Source organism: Myxine glutinosa, chromosome 8 (assembly GCF_964187855.1).
Source record: "Myxine glutinosa chromosome 8, kmMyxGlut1.1, whole genome shotgun sequence".
Lineage (NCBI taxonomy): Eukaryota > Metazoa > Chordata > Myxini > Myxiniformes > Myxinidae > Myxine > Myxine glutinosa.
In genome coordinates, this window is record NC_136268.1 from 52,341,143 (window position 1) to 52,364,213 (window position 23,071).

Sequence of the window (23,071 nt, forward strand, 5' to 3'; positions counted from 1 at the left end):
GCCAGATATTTGCATCTATTGCCAGATATTTGCAATAATAGATATTTGTGTCAATTGCCAGATATTTGCAATAATAGATATTTGCATCTATTGCCAGATATTTGCAATAATAGATATTTGCATCAATTGCCAGATATTTGCAATAATAGATATTTGCATCTATTGCCAGATATTTGCAATAATAGATATTTGCATCAATTGCCAGATATTTGCAATAATAGATATTTGCATCTATTGCCAGATATTTGCAATAATAGATATTTGCATCTATTGCCAGATATTTGCAATAATAGATATTTAGTGAATACATACGATACTGGACCCTTTGGGCCCATTCAACATAACCGTAAGGTCACAGCGCTCACCAACGAGGCGATGATGGGTAGGAATAGTGTGGTTGTGGCTAGGTTACTGGTGCACTGTGTGAATCCAGCGATGAGGAGACAACAGATGATTGAGACAAGAGGTGGAGGCAGAGCTTGAAGAGGTTCCAGTTGTTTTGAAATCCACAACGAGAGCCCCGATTTCTGCAATCCCAGACACAGGAAATTTCTCATATCATCTGGTCTCTTTGGACTTGTCAGCATTGATGGAGGCTTGAGGCCATACAACAGTTATACCAGAAAGGGTTATCCTAAACCAAGCCAGTCCACCAATAAGTTTGCCTCATAAAGACTTGCGAGTTCGGCAATACAATCTTAGCTGCCGCGTTGTAGACACCACAGCTGATTCAACATCACCTCCAAGGAATGTCGCGGTGCATATGTACGAGCTCTCTGCCGAGACCGCACCAGCTACATTCGACTGAGAATGGAACCCAGGAACATTTCCCCCTAAAAATGTGCAGAGCTCTGGATTGTTGCCTCATAAAAAAGCAAGGGTGCGAGAATATTAAAAAGCTGTTCGACGAGAAACGTTACCTGTGCACCTTCGGCCAGAGCAAATCCACCGCCGATGAGGAAGCAGACTCCCCAGGACATGTTTCGTGAAAAGTGATTCCAGCTAAGGAGCACCGGCGGGGGTGGCTTACTTCCATCATCCACGAAGCCCATAGGCACTGCACGGAAAGATGTTGATGAGGTTAAAAGAGAACCAAAAGCTGCAAAGAGTTTCTTTTGGTGATTTGAAACACACCAGTTTGTAAACCTGCCAAGTTCTTAGCAAATATACCCTCATCGGAGGGAAATCAAATGTGCAAATCTTCCTAAGTAACTCACTGTTGATCTTCCTCTGCAGCCCGAATGGAGGTTTGGATGGCAAAAAGAAAAGCGTGAGGCCAATAGTGACAGCAACTGTGGTGTCAGAAATGAGCTTCTTGCTGCAAAAGGACAGAAGAAATATTATCCTCTTCCATAAGCTGCTGACCGTGCAAGAGGAAGAAATTGAAATCAGCATGTCATTGTGGTGGTGGTGCACAACCGTGCAATAAATTTGTACTTTTCCCCAAAGAGGTCACCCCAGCCGGGCATAAATCCTGGATTCCTCGTAAGCCACAGCAGTGCTACAAGGATGAAGATGAATAGGATGCAGCTTTCTGGGTAGCTGAACACAAAACCAGGAAAAAAACCCAAAAAACAAGTCATATTGGATTCAAGAAAAAAACAACATCAACAACACATTATTCACTCACAATCACAACGATTGAAGATCATGGGTTTCACTATGGAAGTTGCAGGACAGCCCAGAGGTGGGCGCACTCGTCTATGAGATGTCTAGCCTGGGTTTGAATATTGATCCAGCTATAAACTGTCATCATGGTGCTTAACAGGCATTTTGAGGCATCATTCTGTGTTGGGCTAGCGGTTAGGGTGCTGGCTTAGGATCCGAGGATCCTGGGTTCGTAATCCCGGTCGATTGCTGAATTAACGCCAGGGGGGTTGACTCAGCCTGTTCATCCTTCTGAGGTCGGCTAATTGAGTACCAGTTCACTGGTAATTCCCTGCTTGTCGTAAAAGGCGACAAAAGGGGTTGGTGGCAGGAAGGGCATCTGGCCGTAAAACATTGCTTCAAAAAGGGGACCAAAAAACAACAACAACCACGGTCCCCGAAAAAGGCCAACCCCCGCTTGCGGGGAAAAAATGGCCTCTAAAGGTGTTTTTTATTTATTTTTTATTCTGTGTGATGTCCTTTGGATGGACCTTCAACTTGGCGTCCCATGTGCCAGCATTTGTTGGTCCCCTGGCCAAATTCCTGCCCTGTGATGGGAAGGCAATGGCAATCCACCCAGCATAACCCAATTGCCAAGAAACTGCTTCGGCAGCACCAATGCTCTGTGAAGAGTACGGTCCAGCTCATCACCCAGCTCATCATCAAAAACATATGGGCAATACCCCTGGTGCTCACCTGGTAGAATAAACAGTATAGTGCACTGACTAAAGGTATTTTAAACCAGTTTCAATGGTTGCTAGAAGATCGGGCAGCATGTAGAATCATACTAACATAATAATATGGCCGAGGGCCTTTCACTCACTCACCGCAGGCAGGTTGGTGGTCTTTCTGTCTTCTACCGACTCCTCTCCGGCCTTGCTCCCCCAGCTCTCTCTGTGCTCTGTCCCCCCAATATTCCTTCAGGTCGCACAAGATCTGCCTGCAACCCTCTTATGGTTAAACTGCCAAAATCTAGGCTCTCTGCTCACCTTCACTCTTTCATTCCCCTTTTCTCCCGCCTCTGGAACAAACTCCCCCACTCCCTTCAATCCCACTCCTCCCTCCAGGTCTTTAAAACAGCTGTTCACCACCATCTCTTATCTTCCCCCATCGAAAACCTTGATCTTTTCTACCCCCGGTAATTCACCCCAGAGTCCTTGCAGTGTTCATATGTTTTATTCCTCTCCCACCTCCCCCCAAGTCCTCCCGATGTCCCTGCTCTCAAATGTTGTGTTTGTGTCCTTCCCCCTCTCTCCCCATCTTGTCTGCCGCTCCCCTTGTTTTTTGTGTTTTGTGTGTCGGTTTGTCTTTTTGTGTGATTAATGTTAGCTCTTTCACGAGCCTCGATCTTGTATACAAAAAAAAAGAAAAAAGAAAGAAAAAAAAGAAAGACTTTAAACATAAAAAATACCTATTTTGGGGGGGCAACTTCACCTCGCACCCCGTGTACCTCCTCAGACCCCAATTTTTCCAATGCCTTGAACAAACATTGTTACATCACGGATGATAACGGTTGTGGTGAAGTTTCATCGAAATTGTGTGTGTAGGTTCTGAGAAAAAAGCAAATACCTATTTTGGGGGGCAACCCTCCCCCCCCATAAATCCCTAAAGGGACAGAACTTTTTAATGCTGTGAACAAACTTTGGTACTAATGGGTAGTGAAGGTTGTGGTGAAGTTTAATCGAAATCGTGTGTGTAGTTTCTGAGGAAAAAGCAAATACCTATTTTGGGGGGCAAGCCCCCCATAGACCGCCTTTAGACCCCGATTTTTTTTAATTCCAGGAACAATCTTTGGTACAACACGGATGGGTAAGGTTGTGGTGAAGTTTCATTAGAATTGCATGTGTAGTTTCTGAGAATAAAGCAAATACCTATTTTGGGGGGCAACCCCACCGTGGATCCCCAAAGGGGCAGATTGTTTATATGCAGTGAACAAACTTCGGTACATCACGGGTGATGAAGGTTGTGGTAAAGTTTCATCGAAATAGTGTGTGTAGTTTCTGAGGAAAAAGCAAATACCTATTTTGGGGGGTCAAACCTGGATCTACTTTGACCCCCGGTAAACCCCTTAGACCCCGATTTTTTAAAATGCCGTGAACAAACTTGAACCCGAATGCCTTGAATGCCGTGAACGTGTCACAACATAACAAATATAATTTGTGCCAAGTTTGGTCACAATCCCTTCAGCTGTTTCGGAGAAGAACTTTCAAGTGTTTACAGACGGACGGACAGACGGACGGACGGTTAGACGGACGGACAACGCGACATCGCATAAGCCCCCCCTGGACTTAGTTCCAGGTGAACTAAAAATGATCAGACAATATTCAGGAATAATGAGTGTGTGCCAGGTGATGAATCCAGAAAACTCAAAGGATATGGAAACCCGATCAAGCTGCCACATACCTTTTTAGCATGAAAGTGTGAAATCAAAAAGGGAGATGATTTATTGGGGTTTTTTTCATATCACAAACCTTAGTGGACCCAACTTCTTTAACTCATCTGCAATGTACTTCTCAGCTGCTTTCTCGTTGTTCGTTTTTCCTTTGAAACTCCGTTTGATATCCCTGATAGCAAGAGTGCAGAATGAAACAAATGCGTGAAGGATCAAAATTATTCAAAATTCACAGCAACTTCTGCCTATCCTGAATGAAAGCAAGCTTTGTAAAGTACTTTGTGATGCCAGCACCAGTACTAAAAATAAGGTGCAGTTCGTTGAGAGCACACTGCTCTCTCATTACTCTGATGTTGCATAAAAATACTCGGTACGCCATTTCATATTTGACGGAAGATGAAATGCAATACCGATACAAAAGTGTGGCAAAAAATATGCGCAACAAATTCACTCTAGATTTCGGATAAATACCCAATGCACTTATTTTCTGAAGGCAAGAAAAAGGATCCTGCATGGAACCACCCAGAGACCAAACTCGTCTGTCGACAAAGGAAGCCATCGGGTTGCCTTGCGACACTGAACCAGGCATATTGTATTGTACCATGTTGGTCGGGATTGGCAGGTGTGAGCCATGTCCAATGGACCACTAATAGAACGTGGACTGCAGTGACGCGTCTACCTCATATGGTTTGAAAAGTAATTCAATATTGTATTCATGCATGTAAACAATAAAATTAATATAAAAAACAATAGAAATAAAAAACAATAAAAAATCAAACGCGTTAAAAAACCATATTAAAAAACAATATGAAAACCAATATAAAACAAAAACGTAAAACAATAATAAATAAAAAATAAACAATATTTAAAAAACAATATAAAAACAAAAACGTAAAACAATAAAGTATTCAATAAAAGGATTGGTCAGTTTGGCACAACATTTGCCGCAATGGCCTGGACCACTTTGAATGTAGGAGACTTGCTATTGAGAGAAAGAGGAGGCTAGAAAGGAAAACCTGCCAACGTCCATCTCTGCAAGGACCAGTATATACCTGCGATGTTTTGTGGTAGACACTGTGGTAGTCCATTGGTCATTTCATGAACCTAGAAATGTTCTATCCGATTAAGTTTTTTGATGGATTTGTACTCCCATGGGTTCCTACAGCAAATTCAGCTTGGTTGCCCAAACTTCATCTTTGGGCAACTCTGGTAAATTCCATAAATCCGAGAAGACCTCTGGTGGCCATATTGCAAATTTAACTTTGGAACCGAATTAATGATGTATAGTACCTCTTTTAAGGGGTTTTGGGAGGTGTAGAATCCATTCCCGATGTTATTTTTTCGGTTCAAGGTGAAGATCAGGTCAAGACCAAAAGACAAGGTATGACACCCTGATGATAGAAACCGCTTCAAGAGCGCCGCTGATACGCCCCAAAAGGACCGCATGGCTTTCACCCAGGACTTCTCTTTGAAGATACCTGTCAGACCCCCATATGCTGTGGATACATATACATCCAACGCTGAACCTTTCATCAGCTTCGCGATGCGGCCAATGAACGACTGTATAATATGCATCCCACCAGGTTGCGCGATTACGTTCTGGACCTGCACGGGCTGGTGCCAGCACACCTATTTGGTTACTACAAACAACTGCATGTCAATGGAAAGATGAACGTATGCCATCCCCATGTCAAGCAGTGACCTCTGCATGTACGTGAGTGTTGTGCGGATGGTGTCCGGGTGCGAGGGTGGCGCGTCAATCAATGGACCGAACATATTGTTGTGGATATGAGAATTGTGTTTTTTTATTGTGTAATAAGTTGTAAAATGTCACCCTCCTTCCTCCAGTTGTTGTGTATAAAGGTCAAAGGGCGTCCCTTAGTTAGGTCATATACCATCACGTAGCCAAATCATAGATTTCCTCCTTGTTGGTAGTTATTTCCTTATTCAGTGTATTAGGTTAAGGCTCTGTTTTCCACTAGTTAACACTGCATTGCATCGAATTCAAACAAGGTAGATTCCCTGCACATCCCCCCTTTCGTCAATTGCCAACTGCACTTGGCGGTTTGCTGCATTCGCCACTGCTGCCCTTTGGCTGGGGCTCGCTCGAATCGCCCCAAAACCTCCATTACGCACGCGGTCAAGTTGGGAAGGAAAGGCGTGTCTCCACCTCGTCATCAGAGGGTGGGGCCAGGAGAGCCCCTACAACCAACCAAGCACGAGGGGTTTGGCTTGAGAGGGCGGAGGAAGAGCGATCGGGGAGGTTCGTAAAGGTTAGAGGGTGTGGCCGATATAACCCTCAGCGGGACGCTCCCCACGTCAGATGAGTCCTGGGAAAGCACGTGACGTCCCCACGGCGGCAAAAGAGACGATTAAGTTCAAGAGAGAGAGAGAACCCGTCACGCCAGACCCCCCACCAGCAGCTTTGGCTCGACGACCAGCAGCTTTGACTCCACCAGCATGTTGGCTCCACCAGGCAGCTCCAACCCGTTATCCCGCGGGAACCAGGATCGGTGGCATCGGTGGCCGTCGAGGTCCAGCCTGACGTCCCGTGCGGGATCAAGCTCCAGCCAGCTCCATGCCTTCCTCCCCTTCTCTGCCGTCCCAAACCATTCCTGCCATTCCTGTCATCATCCCCCGTGTAAGTGTGCTTGTAGTCTGTCTTTTGTCTTGTCCTGGGGTATAAGTTAAGTCTGTATAAGCTAGAAATTGCACTGTGTCCTTCTGGTCCGTCCCTCTTTCTGCATTATTTTATTATCCTTCCTTCTTCCTTGGTTTCTTTCATTATGTAAATAGTAATAATAAATAATAGTCGTATTTCCAACCTTTTGCCTTCGTCTTCTTCTTCTTCACATCCGTCGTCTTTGTCTTTTCCCCATTGAATACCTGTGGCACGATTTGGCCAACGTTCAGGATCGGGTTAGTCTTTGTTAACGGTTCGTGCCGCGGCTGCCATCCGCTTGGCAAATTAACATCTTATCCGCGGTCGCGAACGAAACTGCTCACCTGCCTCTGGAGGGAGCTTGTGCAGCTTCAGGGACCACGTCGGTCAGTCACAAACAAGGGGACTAATCCCCCCTCGAGAAGGGATCCGAGGCTGATGTTGGGTTCCGTAACAATATAGATGCTCGCAGGTTTGAGTACGCCCTGGCTCCTGGTTAGCTGATTTTTGAATCCATTCCACTCCATAGCATCTTGCCCCTGGCTCAGGCTGTTGAGCCACTGTGTGTCCTTCTGTTGGGCAGCCACCAGACTGGCCTGTCGACCACTAGCCTTGGTGTAGCTGATCCCGGTGGTCTTGCCAGTGGGCATTGCAGGGGGCTTCACCTTCTTAGGGCCAGTATCGTACATAAGTGGTACGGGCCTGTTATTTCCCACAAACCTGGCCTGCTTTGACGTGAGGTGAGGGATTATGACAGTACTGATGCCAGACTGAGCACTGCCGGCCTCGATGATCCCAGCTGGTTGCCTCTGAAACTCTGTTGCCATGGCGTGGGTCTCACGGCGACCATTTGGAGTTGACACCAGCAAGTCGAAGTTGTCATATCAGCCAAATACGATTACGACTGTCCGACAGAGCCCCATCATCCGATGTAGCGTGGCAGCATCGTCACCGACATTCTGGAAGTCGGTCATGACTTCGCCCCAAAACCTCCATTACGCATATGTGATCGGTTTGCGCCGCCATCTTCGTTTGGGGGAAATTGCGCTAAAGTTGGCGCAAACCGATCATCGCCGCTCTGGATTCTTCAGCTTGTTGGCTGTGCAGCCGACAATACAGCAGCCTTTCGGCATTTTGCGGTTTCAAACTGTGACAAACACGCGATTGGCGCCAAATGTTTTCCCCAATTCCAAGATCGCGGTGCGTAGCTGTGACGGCACGCCGACTTCCAGCTACTTCGCCGCCGACTTCCGAATCCGCAGCACCTCGTAATATGACACAATGTACCCATGCTCATATAAGATCCGAATGAGGTCACTGCTACCAAATTTGTGGTGTAGTTTTTGACGGAAGACGAAATGCAATACCGATACAAAAGTGTGCCAAAAAATATGCGCAACAAATTCACTCTAGATTTCGGATAAATACCCAATGCACTTCTTTTCTGAAGGCAAGAAAAAGGATCCTGCATGGAACCACCCAGAGACCAAACTCGTCTGTCGACAAAGGAAGCCATCGGGTTGCCTTGCGACACTGAACCAGGCATATTGTATTGTACCATGTTGGTCGGGATTGGCAGGTGTGAGCCATGTCCAATGGACCACTAATAGAACGTGGACTGCAGTGACGCGTCTACCTCATATGGTTTGAAAAGTAATTCAATATTGTATTCATGTATGTAAAACAATAAAATAAATATAAAAAACAATAGAAAAAAAAAACAAAAAAAAAACAAACGCGTTAAAAAACCATATTAAAAAACAATATGAAAACCAATATAAAACAAAAACGTAAAACAATAAAAAATAAAAAATATTTAAAAAACAATATAAAAACAAAAACGTAAAACAATAAAGTATTCAATAAAAGGATTGGTCAGTTTGGCACAACATTTGCCGCAATGGCCTGGACCACTTTGAATGTAGGAGACTTGCTATTGAGAGAAAGAGGAGGCTAGAAAGGAAAACCTGCCAACGTCCATCTCTGCAAGGACCAGTATATACCTGCGATGTTTTGTGGTAGACACTGTGGTAGTCCATTGGTCATTTCATGAACCTAGAAATGTTCTATCCGATTAAGTTTTTTGATGGATTTGTACTCCCATGGGTTCCTACAGCAAATTCAGCTTGGTTGCCCAAACTTCATCTTTGGGCAACTCTGGTAAATTCCATAAATCCGAGAAGACCTCTGGTGGCCATATTGCAAATTTAACTTTGGAACCGAATTAATGATGTATAGTACCTCTTTTAAGGGGTTTTGGGAGGTGTAGAATCCATTCCCGATGTTATTTTTTCGGTTCAAGGTGAAGATCAGGTCAAGACCAAAAGACAAGGTATGACACCCTGATGATAGAAACCGCTTCAAGAGCGCCGCTGATACGCCCCAAAAGGACCGCATGGCTTTCACCCAGGACTTCTCTTTGAAGATACCTGTCAGACCCCCATATGCTGTGGATACATATACATCCAACGCTGAACCTTTCATCAGCTTCGCGATGCGGCCAATGAACGACTGTATAATATGCATCCCACCAGGTTGAGCGATTACGTTCTGGACCTGCACGGGCTGGTGCCAGCACACCTATTTGGTTACTACAAACAACTGCATGTCAATGGAAAGATGAACGTATGCCATCCCCATGTCAAGCAGTGACCTCTGCATGTACGTGAGTGTTGTGCGGATGGTGTCCGGGTGCGAGGGTGGCGCGTCAATCAATGGACCGAACATATTGTTGTGGATATGAGAATTGTGTTTTTTTTATTGTGTAATAAGTTGTAAAATGTCACCCTCCTTCCTCCAGTTGTTGTGTAGAAAGGTCAAAGGGCGTCCCTTAGTTAGGTCATATACCATCACGTAGCCAAATCATAGATTTCCTCCTTGTTGGTAGTTATTTCCTTATTCAGTGTATTAGGTTAAGGCTCTGTTTTCCACTAGTTAACACTGCATTGCATCGAATTCAAACAAGGTAGATTCCCTGCACATCCCCCCTTTCGTCAATTGCCAACTGCACTTGGCGGTTTGCTGCATTCGCCACTGCTGCCCTTTGGCTGGGGCTCGCTCGAATCGCCCCAAAACCTCCATTACGCACGCGGTCAAGTTGGGAAGGAAAGGCGTGTCTCCACCTCGTCATCAGAGGGTGGGGCCAGGAGAGCCCCTACAACCAACCAAGCACGAGGGGTTTGGCTTGAGAGGGCGGAGGAAGAGCGATCGGGGAGGTTCGTAAAGGTTAGAGGGTGTGGCCGATATAACCCTCAGCGGGACGCTCCCCACGTCAGATGAGTCCTGGGAAAGCACGTGACATCCCCACGGCGGCAAAAGAGACGATTAAGTTCAAGAGAGAGAGAGAGAACCCGTCACGCCAGACCCCCCACCAGCAGCTTTGGCTCGACGACCAGCAGCTTTGACTCCACCAGCATGTTGGCTCCACCAGGCAGCTCCAACCCGTTACCCCGCGGGAACCAGGATCGGTGGCATCGGTGGCCGTCGAGGTCCAGCCTGACGTCCCGTGCGGGATCAAGCTCCAGCCAGCTCCATGCCTTCCTCCCCTTCTCTGCCGTCCCAAACCATTCCTGCCATTCCTGTCATCATCCCCCGTGTAAGTGTGCTTGTAGTCTGTCTTTTGTCTTGTCCTGGGGTATAAGTTAAGTCTGTATAAGCTAGAAATTGCACTGTGTCCTTCTGGTCCGTCCCTCTTTCTGCATTATTTTATTATCCTTCCTTCTTCCTTGGTTTCTTTCATTATGTAAATAGTAATAATAAATAATAGTCGTATTTCCAACCTTTTGCCTTCGTCTTCTTCTTCTTCACATCCGTCGTCTTTGTCTTTTCCCCATTGAATACCTGTGGCACGATTTGGCCAACGTTCAGGATCGGGTTAGTCTTTGTTAACGGTTCGTGCCGCGGCTGCCATCCGCTTGGCAAATTAACATCTTATCCGCGGTCGCGAACGAAACTGCTCACCTGCCTCTGGAGGGAGCTTGTGCAGCTTCAGGGACCACGTCGGTCAGTCACAAACGAGGGGACTAATCCCCCCTCGAGAAGGGATCCGAGGCTGATGTTGGGTTCCGTAACAATATAGATGCTCGCAGGTTTGAGTACGCCCTGGCTCCTGGTTAGCTGATTTTTGAATCCATTCCACTCCATAGCATCTTGCCCCTGGCTCAGGCTGTTGAGCCACTGTGTGTCCTTCTGTTGGGCAGCCACCAGACTGGCCTGTCGACCACTAGCCTTGGTGTAGCTGATCCCGGTGGTCTTGCCAGTGGGCATTGCAGGGGGCTTCACCTTCTTAGGGCCAGTATCGTACATAAGTGGTACGGGCCTGTTATTTCCCACAAACCTGGCCTGCTTTGACGTGAGGTGAGGGATTATGACAGTACTGATGCCAGACTGAGCACTGCCGGCCTCGATGATCCCAGCTGGTTGCCTCTGAAACTCTGTTGCCATGGCGTGGGTCTCACGGCGACCATTTGGAGTTGACACCAGCAAGTCGAAGTTGTCATATCAGCCAAATACGATTACGACTGTCCGACAGAGCCCCATCATCCGATGTAGCGTGGCAGCATTGTCACCGACATTCTGGAAGTCGGTCATGACTTCGCCCCAAAACCTCCATTACGCATATGTGATCGGTTTGCGCCGCCATCTTGGTTTGGGGGAAATTGCGCTAAAGTTGGCGCAAACCGATCATCGCCGCTCTGGATTCTTCAGCTTGTTGGCTGTGCAGCCGACAATACAGCAGCCTTTCGGCATTTTGCGGTTTCAAACTGTGACAAACACGCGATTGGCGCCAAATGTTTTCCCCAATTCCAAGATCGCGGTGCGTAGCTGTGACGGCACGCCGACTTCCAGCTACTTCGCCGCCGACTTCCGAATCCGCAGCACCTCGTAATATGACACAATGTACCCATGCTCATATAAGATCCGAATGAGATCACTGCTACCAAATTTGTGGTGTAGTTTTTGACGGAAGACGAAATGCAATACCGATACAAAAGTGTGCCAAAAAATATGCGCAACAAATTCACTCTAGATTTCGGATAAATACCCAATGCACTTCTTTTCTGAAGGCAAGAAAAAGGATCCTGCATGGAACCACCCAGAGACCAAACTCGTCTGTCGACAAAGGAAGCCATCGGGTTGCCTTGCGACACTGAACCAGGCATATTGTATTGTACCATGTTGGTCGGGATTGGCAGGTGTGAGCCATGTCCAATGGACCACTAATAGAACGTGGACTGCAGTGACGCGTCTACCTCATATGGTTTGAAAAGTAATTCAATATTGTATTCATGCATGTAAAACAATAAAATAAATATAAAAAACAATAGAAATAAAAAACAATATAAAAAACAATATAAAAAACAATAAAAAAACAAACGCGTTAAAAACCATATTAAAAAACAATATGAAAACCAATATAAAACAAAAACGTAAAACAATAAAAAATAAAAAATAAACAATATTAAAAAAACAATATAAAAACAAAAACGTAAAACAATAAAGTATTCAATAAAAGGATTGGTCAGTTTGGCACAACATTTGCCGCAATGGCCTGGACCACTTTGAATGTAGGAGACTTGCTATTGAGAGAAAGAGGAGGCTAGAAAGGAAAACCTGCCAACGTCCATCTCTGCAAGGACCAGTATATACCTGCGATGTTTTGTGGTGGACACTGTGGTAGTCCATTGGTCATTTCATGAACCTAGAAATGTTCTATCCGATTAAGTTTTTTGATGGATTTGTACTCCCATGGGTTCCTACAGCAAATTCAGCTTGGTTGCCCAAACTTCATCTTTAGGCAACTCTGGTAAATTCCATAAATCCGAGACGACCTCTGGTGGCCATATTGCAAATTTAACTTTGGAACCGAATTAATGATGTATAGTACCTCTTTTAAGGGGTTTTGGGAGGTGTAGAATCCATTCCCGATGTTATTTTTTCGGTTCAAGGTGAAGATCAGGTCAAGACCAAAAGACAAGGTATGACACCTTGATGATAGAAACCGCTTCAAGAGCGCCGCTGATACGCCCCAAAAGGACCGCATGGCTTTCACCCAGGACTTCTCTTTGAAGATACCTGTCAGACCCCCATATGCTGTGGATACATATACATCCAACGCTGAACCTTTCATCAGCTTCGCGATGCGGCCAATGAACGACTGTATAATATGCATCCCACCAGGTTGAGCGATTACGTTCTGGACCTGCACAGGCTGGTGCCAGCACACCTATTTGGTTACTACAAACAACTGCATGTCAATGGAAAGATGAACGTATGCCATCCCCATGTCAAGCAGTGACCTCTGCATGTACGTGAGTGTTGTGCGGATGGTGTCCGGGTGCGAGGGTGGCGCGTCAATCAATGGACCGAACATATTGTTGTGGATATGAGAATTGTGTTTTTTTTATTGTGTAATAAGTTGTAAAATGTCACCCTCCTTCCTCCCGTTGTTGTGTATAAAGGTCAAAGGGCGTCCCTTAGTTAGGTCATATACCATCACGTAGCCAAATCATAGATTTCCTCCTTGTTGGTAGTTATTTCCTTATTCAGTGTATTAGGTTAAGGCTCTGTTTTCCACTAGTTAACACTGCATTGCATCGAATTCAAACAAGGTAGATTCCCTGCACATCCCCCCTTTCGTCAATTGCCAACTGCACTTGGCGGTTTGCTGCATTCGCCACTGCTGCCCTTTGGCTGGGGCTCGCTCGAATCACCCCAAAACCTCCATTACGCACGCGGTCAAGTTGGGAAGGAAAGGCGTGTCTCCACCTCGTCATCAGAGGGTGGGGCCAGGAGAGCCCCTACAACCAACCAAGCACGAGGGGTTTGGCTTGAGAGGGCGGAGGAAGAGCGATCGGGGAGGTTCGTAAAGGTTAGAGAGTGTGGCCGATATAACCCTCAGCGGGACGCTCCCCACGTCAGATGAGTCCTGGGAAAGCACGCGACGTCCCCATGGCGGCAAAAGAGACGATTAAGTTCAAGAGAGAGAGAGAACCCGTCACGCCAGACCCCCCACCAGCAGCTTTGGCTCGACGACCAGCAGCTTTGACTCCACCAGCAGGTTGGCTCCACCAGGCAGCTCCAACCCGTTACCCCGCGGGAACCAGGATCGGTGGCATCGGTGGCCGTCGAGGTCCAGCCTGACGTCCCGTGCGGGATCAAGCTCCAGCCAGCTCCATGCCTTCCTCCCCTTCTCTGCCGTCCCAAACCATTCCTGCCATTCCTGTCATCATCCCCCGTGTAAGTGTGCTTGTAGTCTGTCTTTTGTCTTGTCCTGGGGTATAAGTTAAGTCTGTATAAGCTAGAAATTGCACTGTGTCCTTCTGGTCCATCCCTCTTTCTGCATTATTTTATTATCCTTCCTTCTTCCTTGGTTTCTTTCATTATGTAAATAGTAATAATAAATAATAGTCGTATTTCCAACCTTTTGCCTTCGTCTTCTTCTTCTTCACATCCGTCGTCTTTGTCTTTTCCCCATTGAATACCTGTGGCACGATTTGGCCAACGTTCAGGATCGGGTTAGTCTTTGTTAACGGTTCGTGCCGCGGCTGCCATCCGCTTGGCAAATTAACATCTTATCCGCGGTCGCGAACGAAACTGCTCACCTGCCTCTGGAGGGAGCTTGTGCAGCTTCAGGGACCACGTCGGTCAGTCACAAACGAGGGGACTAATCCCCCCTCGAGAAGGGATCCGAGGCTGATGTTGGGTTCCGTAACAATATAGATGCTCGCAGGTTTGAGTACGCCCTGGCTCCTGGTTAGCTGATTTTTGAATCCATTCCACTCCATAGCATCTTGCCCCTGGCTCAGGCTGTTGAGCCACTGTGTGTCCTTCTGTTGGGCAGCCACCAGACTGGCCTGTCGACCACTAGCCTTGGTGTAGCTGATCCCGGTGGTCTTGCCAGTGGGCATTGCAGGGGGCTTCACCTTCTTAGGGCCAGTATCGTACATAAGTGGTACGGGCCTGTTATTTCCCACAAACCTGGCCTGCTTTGACGTGAGGTGAGGGATTATGACAGTACTGATGCCAGACTGAGCACTGCCGGCCTCGATGATCCCAGCTGGTTGCCTCTGAAACTCTGTTGCCATGGCGTGGGTCTCACGGCGACCATTTGGAGTTGACACCAGCAAGTCGAAGTTGTCATATCAGCCAAATACGATTACGACTGTCCGACAGAGCCCCATCATCCGATGTAGCGTGGCAGCATCGTCACTGACATTCTGGAAGTCGGTCATGATTTCGCCCCAAAACCTCCATTACGCATATGTGATCGGTTTGCGCCGACATCTTGGTTTGGGGGAAATTGCGCTAAAGTTGGCGCAAACCGATCATCGCCGCTCTGGATTCTTCAGCTTGTTGGCTGTGCAGCCGACAATACAGCAGCCTTTCGGCATTTTGCGGTTTCAAACTGTGACAAACACGCGATTGGCGCCAAATGTTTTCCCCAATTCCAAGATCGCGGTGCGTAGCTGTGACGGCACGCCGACTTCCAGCTACTTCGCCGCCGACTTCCGAATCCGCAGCACCTCGTAATATGACACAATGTACCCATGCTCATATAAGATCCGAATGAGATCACTGCTACCAAATTTGTGGTGTAGTTTGACACCCAACCCAAGCGTTGTTTGGTTACGTTCATTGGTAATGTGAGATTGTATGGATTGTGACAGGCTCAGTGACGCTTTTGTGACTTCACCTTTTGAGATGAGCTTTGAGACAAACCTAAGCAGTGTAGCACTTGTCTGTTGCTTTGTTTTGGCATGGGTGAAATCACCAAGATCAAAGTTGTTATTACCTTCGCAAAAGCGGAAGGTTATGTTTTGATCGCTGTGTATTTATTTGTATGTCTGTGTGTGTGTATGTTAATCGCATAACTCAAAAAGTATTCAACCGAATTGCATGAAATTTGGTGGGATGATTGGTTATTATACGGGACACATTTGATTAGATTTTGGGAAACAGATTTGCTCAAATTCTGACTATTTTTAACTCGATCGTATTTCACTCAAAGTTATGAGCGACTGAAGAAGAAGATGTCCATCCAGGACGTCATCACTATAACGCGATCTCCCGCGATCATTTCAACCTCAAAAAAAATTATAATTGCAGATTTGTCAAGAGATGAGGCATATTAACAAACGAATGAAACAGATTTGCTCAAATTCTGATTTTTAAAAATCGATCGCATTTCACATAAAGTTTCACATCGCATACACTCCCATGCCAAGTACAGAACAGTAGCTGCGGCGAAGGTATGCGCTCTACCGAGTGCCCGGATTCTAGTTGTTGATTGGAATGCCACGTGCTTCGGTTGTGATCTTTCTTACCAAAGCATCCTCTTTCTCCTCACCATAGTATCCACTTTGACAATCTTACAGATTTTACCTAGAAGCTCTCTGAATCCAACAATGGATGCACAACCCTCGATACGAAGAACCACAGCATCATCACCCAAATGCGTAACCAGCCTGGTGAACATTTGCTGACGCATCAACTGACCACCATAACCCACACACTTATCATTTAGTTCAATGGATGTCCAAGTACTGTACATATAGCTTTCGATTAGCATACATCTCATCAGCAAGCAATTTCATAGCTTCATCATCAATCATCGAGGTCTGGCATACACAGGGATTTTCCTGAACTCATCATAGCAGCGAAGATGATACTGTGCCTCAGCTGCAGCTAAATCATGCACACCATTGAAGGTGGAACATTTGCGACACCCTTTCTTTCACAATGTACTACCTTGTCCCACCTCTCAGGATGTTCAGGATCTTCAGGTTTATAAACTTCAGCACAAAACAAGCATTGCGTTTTAAAAGCCAAAAATTTCACCTGTCACCTTCTAATTTTGAACACTGGTGGTTCATCGCTGTCATCCTCGTTTCTCTTAGCAACCTTTCTGACATGGTCCTTCGAGGTATGAACAATAACAGTTTTTTATGAAGCACTACTGATGCTTGCTCGTCTTGACAATCCAAAATAGCCTGCATTCTATTACGGGTCTCATCGTCATCACGCTCTTTCACCCTGAATCACTTTCTTGACTCCTCGTAGCTTGAATGTTTGTAGTGGTCCAGACCTGCTGCATGTTGGGACGAGGCACTTCTCATCATCAAAAGCTGAATCAGTCATCTCAAACTCTACTGCCGCAGAGAAAGACTGAATTAAAAATTAGAACGTGGAATTGACACTTTTCATTACATACCACTCTAACTAATGCGCCATATTGTGTGCTGACTTTGCGGTTGGGTATTCCCATTAGGAATAAATTTGCATAAATTCATGTCAGAGTTGGCGAGAATATGAATCCACGTAAAATTCCCCTTCATTTGATCCTAATTTGAAGTCTCTGTCTCCATGACAATTTTGAAAATTTTACCCCTGCGACCCCAGGTATTTTTGGACGCATCTTTGATTTATGCAAATTACCAAAGTTGCCCAAGGATATCGTAAGGGCAACCAAACTGAATTTGTTCGAGGACCCCATATGAGTACAAATCAACAAAAAAACTTCATTGGATAGAATATTTCTAGGTTGGGAATTGAATCCATAGGAACGTCAAACCGACTATGGGTCCCTTATTGGACTATACAGCCATCGCACAATGCTTAGTGAACATGCCAACAAAAGGAAGAGATTCGTTGCAAACGATGACTCACATCATCATCATCACAAGGACAGACATTTATTGTAAATGGGGTATATTTATTTGCTGGTTTGTTTGTTAGTTTGTTTATGAAATTCAACTCAAATGAGCATTTCTATTTTCATGGGAAGATGTTGGGTGCAGCACGCCTTACTTGAATCCAATGAAGAGCCAGGCCATCCAAAGCCAGGCAATCAGCAGGAAGAGGCAAGCACAGGGAAAAGAGAAGGCCATCCACATACCGAAAGTGATGCAGTTACACTTCGGATAACGTCTGTAACATATGGAGGAAAAATGCTTTCAACCATCAAAACGGACTTAAAAAAACATTATTGCTGGATGATTTACTTATACCACAAATGAATAACTTTATATGTCCAGAAATCTGTACCAAAATAAGGATGTCGTGCAACTTAACCCGAGATAGGTGTACCCCGGGTATACCCATTAGTACGGAATGCGTTTGACTAATCATTAGTGTGTTAAACATGCCGATGCATTTTTAGTTATATAGTGAAGTGCGGTGCTATGCGCACGACTTGTTCACCAAGAAGAGAACCAACAACGCAGGTAACCAAAAAAGAGTCTTTATTACAAAGCTCGACTATAGCACTGAGGTGCTCGGGGCTGCGCGCCCCGTGTATATCCCGAGGCCACGCCTACCCCTCGGGCGTGGCCGACACCCTCTTGGTGCGCGGAATGATGTCACCGCGCCAGCGCCATCGTGTCCACCACACGTGCCCCCCCAGAATTCCCGCGCACCTGAAGGGTCAGTTTGCGGGGCAAACGGATGACCTGGCCGAAGCGCCCTCTGGCGGCTGGCGGCGTCTGGGATGCCGGGATGTCATCTGGGATGCCTCCGGCGGCACTTGGGATGGGTGCAGAACCGGGGGGGGGGGGGGGTGTGCCGGCGGGGCCGAGCCACTGGCGGGGGGTGGTCCACGTCGAAGTGGGCCAGCTTGAGGCGGTCCACGGAAACGTGGTCAGGAGTACCGCCGATGTCGAGGGTGAAGTGTTTCGCCCCAGTCTCCAGCACGCGGAAGGGCCCGTCGTACGGGGGCCGCAGCGGTGTCCGGTGGGCGTCGTGGCGGACGAACACGTACTCCGCCGTGCGAAGCTCCGGGGCGAGGTGCGTTGGCGGGCACCCATGGTGCACCGTCAGCACCGGGGCGAACCTCCGGGCGGTCTCCTGCAGTGCGGAGCGCTGCTGCGCCGCGGACCATGGTGCCGTGGAGTCGGGGAGGAACTCGCCCGGCACCCGCAGCGGTTGTCCGAAGACCAACTCCGCCGCGGATGCGCGCAGGTCGTCCTTGGGCGCCGTCCGGAGGCCCAGCAGGACCCAGGGGAGCCTGTCGACCCAGCCGCCGTCGCGGAGGGTGGCCCGGAGCGCGGCCTTCAAGGAGCAGTGGAAGCGCTCGCACAGGCCGTTGGCCTGGGGGTGGTAGGCCGTGGTGCGGTGCAGCTGGACGCCGAGCCCCGCGCGACCGCCCCCCAGAGCTCCGAGGTGAACTGGGGGCCGCGGTCGGACGAGATGTCCGAGGGGGCGCCGAACCGGGCAACCCAGGTGGCGATGAATGCCTGCGCGACGTCCACCGCCGTCGTCGCCACAAAAGGCACGACCTCCGGCCACCGGGTGGTGCGGTCCACCATGGTGAGGATGTGGGTGAAACCCCGCGAGGGGGGCAGAGGTCCCACCAAGTCCACATGAACGTGGTCGAACCGACGTTCGGGCACCGTGAACGGGGCCAACGGGGCCTGGGTGTGGCGGTGCACCTTCGTGCGCTGGCACGCGAGGCACATCCTGGTCCAATCACGGACGGCCTTCCGGAGGCCATGCCAGACGAACTTGTCGGCGACCAACCTCTGGGAGGCCTTCGTGCCCGGGTGGGACAGGCCGTGGATGGCGTCAAAAACCCGGCGCTGCCAGCCCGCGGACACGATGGGGCGAGGCCGCCCGAGGGAGACGTCGCACAAGAGGGCCGTGCCCACGCCGTTGAACGGCACCTCGGTGACGCGGAGGCCTGTGACGGCGGTCTGCAAGGCCCGGACGTCGGGGTCGGCGGTCCGGTCTGCCGCCATCCGGGCATAGTCGATCCCGAGGTGGACCGCGTGGGCGACGGACCGGGAAAGGCAATCCGCCACCGGGTTGTCCTTTCCCGCGACGTGCCGGATGTCCGTCGTGTACTCGGACACGGCCGAGAGGTGACGCTGCTGCCGGGCCGACCATGGATCGGCGACCTTGGCCATCGCGAAGACCAGGGGCTTGTGGTCGACGAAGGCCATGAACGAATGGCCCTCGAGCAGATGGCGGAAGTGCCGGACCGCCAGGTGGAGCCCGAGCAACTCGCGGTCAAAGGAGCTGTACTGGCGTTCGTGCGGGTGAAGCTGCCGGCTGAAAAACGCCAGCGGTTGCCAAGCACCACGCACCCATTGCTCGTGCACCGCGCCCACCGCGTAGTCCGACGCGTCGGTAGTGAGGGCGATCGGTGCATCGAGCGCCGGGTGCGCGAGCATGGTGGCGTTAGCCAAGGCGAGCTTCGCGCCCGCGAACGCCGCATCCATCTGCTCGGTCCAAACAACGTCACCTTTGCCCGGCTTCCCCCGGAGGGCCTCGTGCAGGGGGCGCAGGAGCTGGGCAACGTGGGGCAGGAAACGGTGGTAAAAGTTTACCATGCCCAGGAACTCCTGGAGCCCCCTGATCGTGCGGGGGCGCGGAAACCCCTTGATCGCCTCCACCTTTGCCGGCAAGGGGGTGGCCCCGTGCCTGGTGACGCGGTGCCCCATAAAGTCAATTTCGGCGACGCCGAACCGGCACTTGGCGGGGTTTACGATCAGGCCATGCTGGCCCAGGCGTTCGAAGAGCGTGCGGAGGTGGCGGAGGTGCTCTTCACGGGACGCGCTTGCGACGAGGATGTCGTCCAGGTAGACGTAAACGCAATCCAAGTCGCGCCAGACGCTGTCCATCAATCGTTGGAACGCCTGAGCCGCATTCTTCAAACCGAAGGGCATCCGAAGAAACTCGAAGAGGCCGAATGGTGTAATGACGGCCGTCTTCGGTATGTCCTCTGGCCTGACGGGGACCTGATGGTACCCGCGGATGAGGTCCACCTTAGAAAAGAAGGACATTTTCGCCAACCGGGCGGAAAAGTCCTGAATGTGAGGGACCGGGTAGCGGTCGGGGGTGGTGGCATCGTTGAGGCGGCGGTAGGCTTCGGCACGATGTGCAGTGGTGACGCCCAAGCGCTCTTGGAGCGCCGTATGATGCCCAGTCGCTCCAGCATGGCGAACTCCGCCTTTGCCACCGTGAGCTTTGTCGGCTCGAGGCGGCGTGCCCGGGCATAGACCGGTTGCCCGATGGTGGGGATGTGATGTTCCACCCCGTGCTTGACGGCCACCGCCGAGAAGGTGGGCCGCGTGAGGGCCGGGAAGCTGGCGAGGAGGCGGGTGAAGTCGTCCGCTGCCGGAAGCGTACAGACCAACCTCGCTGGGATCGAACCGCTCAACAGGCCGCTTGGCGAGCCGCTCGGTGAGCCGTTCAGGGAGCTGCCCAACGAACTGCTCAGCGTGCAAGCAAGCGAGCTGAACGTTTCGGCCTGGACGAGGCGTCTGTTCTTCACGTCCACCAACAGCCCATTTGCACATAGGAAATCCGCACCGAGCAATGCCATGGGCACGCTGGTGGTTACGAATGTCCATTGAAAGCGTTGCCCTCCGAACCGCAGGGAGAGGCAGCGCTTCCCGAATGTGCGTATGGGTGTACCGTTGGCTGCAAGCAACGCGGGGGCCCGGCCCGTGGTTCGCTTGTCGGACGTGGAGGCGGGGATAACGCTCACCTGTGCGCCTGTGTCGCAGAGGAAGCGACGCCCGGACAAGGTGTCCGTGACAAAAAGGAGGCTGCCGTAATGGCCGACGCTCAGGGCCGCTACCGAGCGCCGGCTTGGTAGTTTCCCGACTTGCCAAACGAGCACGGCGGGCAACAATTCCTAGCCTTGTGGCCAAACCTGGCGTGGAAACGGCACCAGGTTTGCGTCGGAGGCGGAGGCAGCGCTGGCCGTCGAGGTTTTCGGTTTTCGCGGTTTTCGTCGGTTTTCGGTCGGTTTTCGCGGTGGTGGTGGGCGGGGCGTAGCGGCGGCCACGCAGTGTGCATCGGCATCAGCCTCGGGAACCACGAGGTGTGCATGCGCATCAGCCTCGGGATCCGCGACGGCCGCCCCGAAGCTCGCCCGCATGTCACAAGCCGCGAAAAATTTGTCGGCCTCGACGGCCAGCGCGCGGGGTTCCTTTATTTTGGAACCGGCCAACGCGAGGTGTACCTGTGCCGGCAGCTGGCGTAGAAAGAGCGCCCGGAATAAAAAAATCCGGGGCTTTGTCACCCAGTAGCGAAAGCATGTAGTCCATCCGGACCGATGGTCGTGTGTCGCCGAGTTCGGGAAGGTCCAGGAGGCGGTCGGCCCGCTCGCACTCCGTGAGGCCGAACGTGGCGATGAGGAGACACTTGAGCGTCTCGTACCTGTGGTCGGCCGGTGGGTTCCGCAGGACGGACACGACTCGGGCGGCTGTGCCGGGCCCGAGGGCGGCGATGACGTGGTAATACCGCGTCTCATCCGCCGTTACGCCTCGAAGTCGGAACTGTGCCTCGGCCTGCATGAACCATACTTCGGCCTGAGCTTCCCAAAACTCAGGGAGCTTCACCGCTACCGCGTTGTTGGCCATGGCGCGTTCTGTTGGTCAGCGGCGGCTGAACCAGCGTCGAGGTCACCAGTGAAGTGCGGTGCTATGCGCACGACTTGTTCGGCAAGAAGAGAAGCAACAACGCAGGTAACCAAAAAAGAGTCTTTATTACAAAGCTCGACTATAGCACTGAGGTGCTCGGGGCTGCGTGCCCCGTGTATATCCCGAGGCCACGCCTACCCCTCGGGCGTGGCCGACACCCTCTTGGTGCACGGATTGATGTCACTGCACCAGTGCCATCGTGTCCGCCACAATAGTACAATTTTTTTTTTTTTTTTTTTTTACAGAAGACGAGCAGAGGTGCCCGGCGTTGCCCGTTACTGTTCTAATCCTGTTGGCCTTTTGAATAAAATTTTTTTTGATTTTTTTCCCTTGTTACTTGCAAAATCGAAGATTTTTCAAGTACGTATATTGGTCGGTTGCGTTTGTGGTTCTGTCTGTCTCTTTGTCTGTCTGTTTGTTTGTCTGTTTGTCACCGGCCTACAGGTCACAATTCAAAACCGATCGTTACAAAACTTCACCGAGCTGTATAGGTCCTTCCAATTGAGAAGCCTATTGATTTTGAGGTCAAAGGTCAAAGGTCAACTGAAGGTAAAACTTCCAAAATCATAAATTTTCATCTGAAAACCGTCAATTTTCATCCGATTGACTTGAACATTGAACAGCATTTGCATATTGCCTCACTGAATTGGGAAAACCAACTATTTGAGGTCAAAAGTTCAAAGGTCAAATGAAGGTCAAACTTCCAAAATCATCAATTTTCATCTGAAAACAAATCAATTTTCATCCGATTGACTTGAAAATAGAACAGTATTTGTGTATTGCCTCACTGAATTGGGAAACCAACTATTTTCGAGGTCAAAATGCCAAAGGTCAACTCAAGGTCAAACTTCTACAATCATCATTTTTCATCTGAAAAATCGTCACTTTTCATCCTGTTGACCCGAGCTTTGATCAAGGTGGTAAATTTTTTATCTTCATGAA

The 23,071-nt window shown here is 49.4% G+C and overlaps 1 protein-coding gene across 5 annotated transcripts in view; it reads right to left on the reverse strand.

Moving 5' to 3' along the window:
- Nucleotides 1–23,071, reverse strand: part of LOC137432505 (Na(+)/citrate cotransporter) — a 211,977-nt gene that overhangs the window by 13,611 nt on the left and 175,295 nt on the right. For 3 of the 5 annotated variants that reach the window (XM_078783302.1, XM_068124509.2, XM_078783304.1), the window contains 6 exons: nt 17,511–17,630; nt 4,119–4,211; nt 1,420–1,542; nt 1,218–1,318; nt 921–1,057; nt 366–527 (listed from right to left, as the gene is read on the reverse strand). In XM_078783302.1, coding sequence (XP_078639428.1) covers nt 366–527; nt 921–1,057; nt 1,218–1,318; nt 1,420–1,542; nt 4,119–4,211; nt 17,511–17,630 — 736 coding nt within the window. The remainder of the gene's footprint in view (nt 1–365; nt 528–920; nt 1,058–1,217; nt 1,319–1,419; nt 1,543–4,118; nt 4,212–17,510; nt 17,631–23,071) is intronic. The other 2 variants (XM_068124510.2, XM_078783303.1) reach the window with 2 other exon arrangements.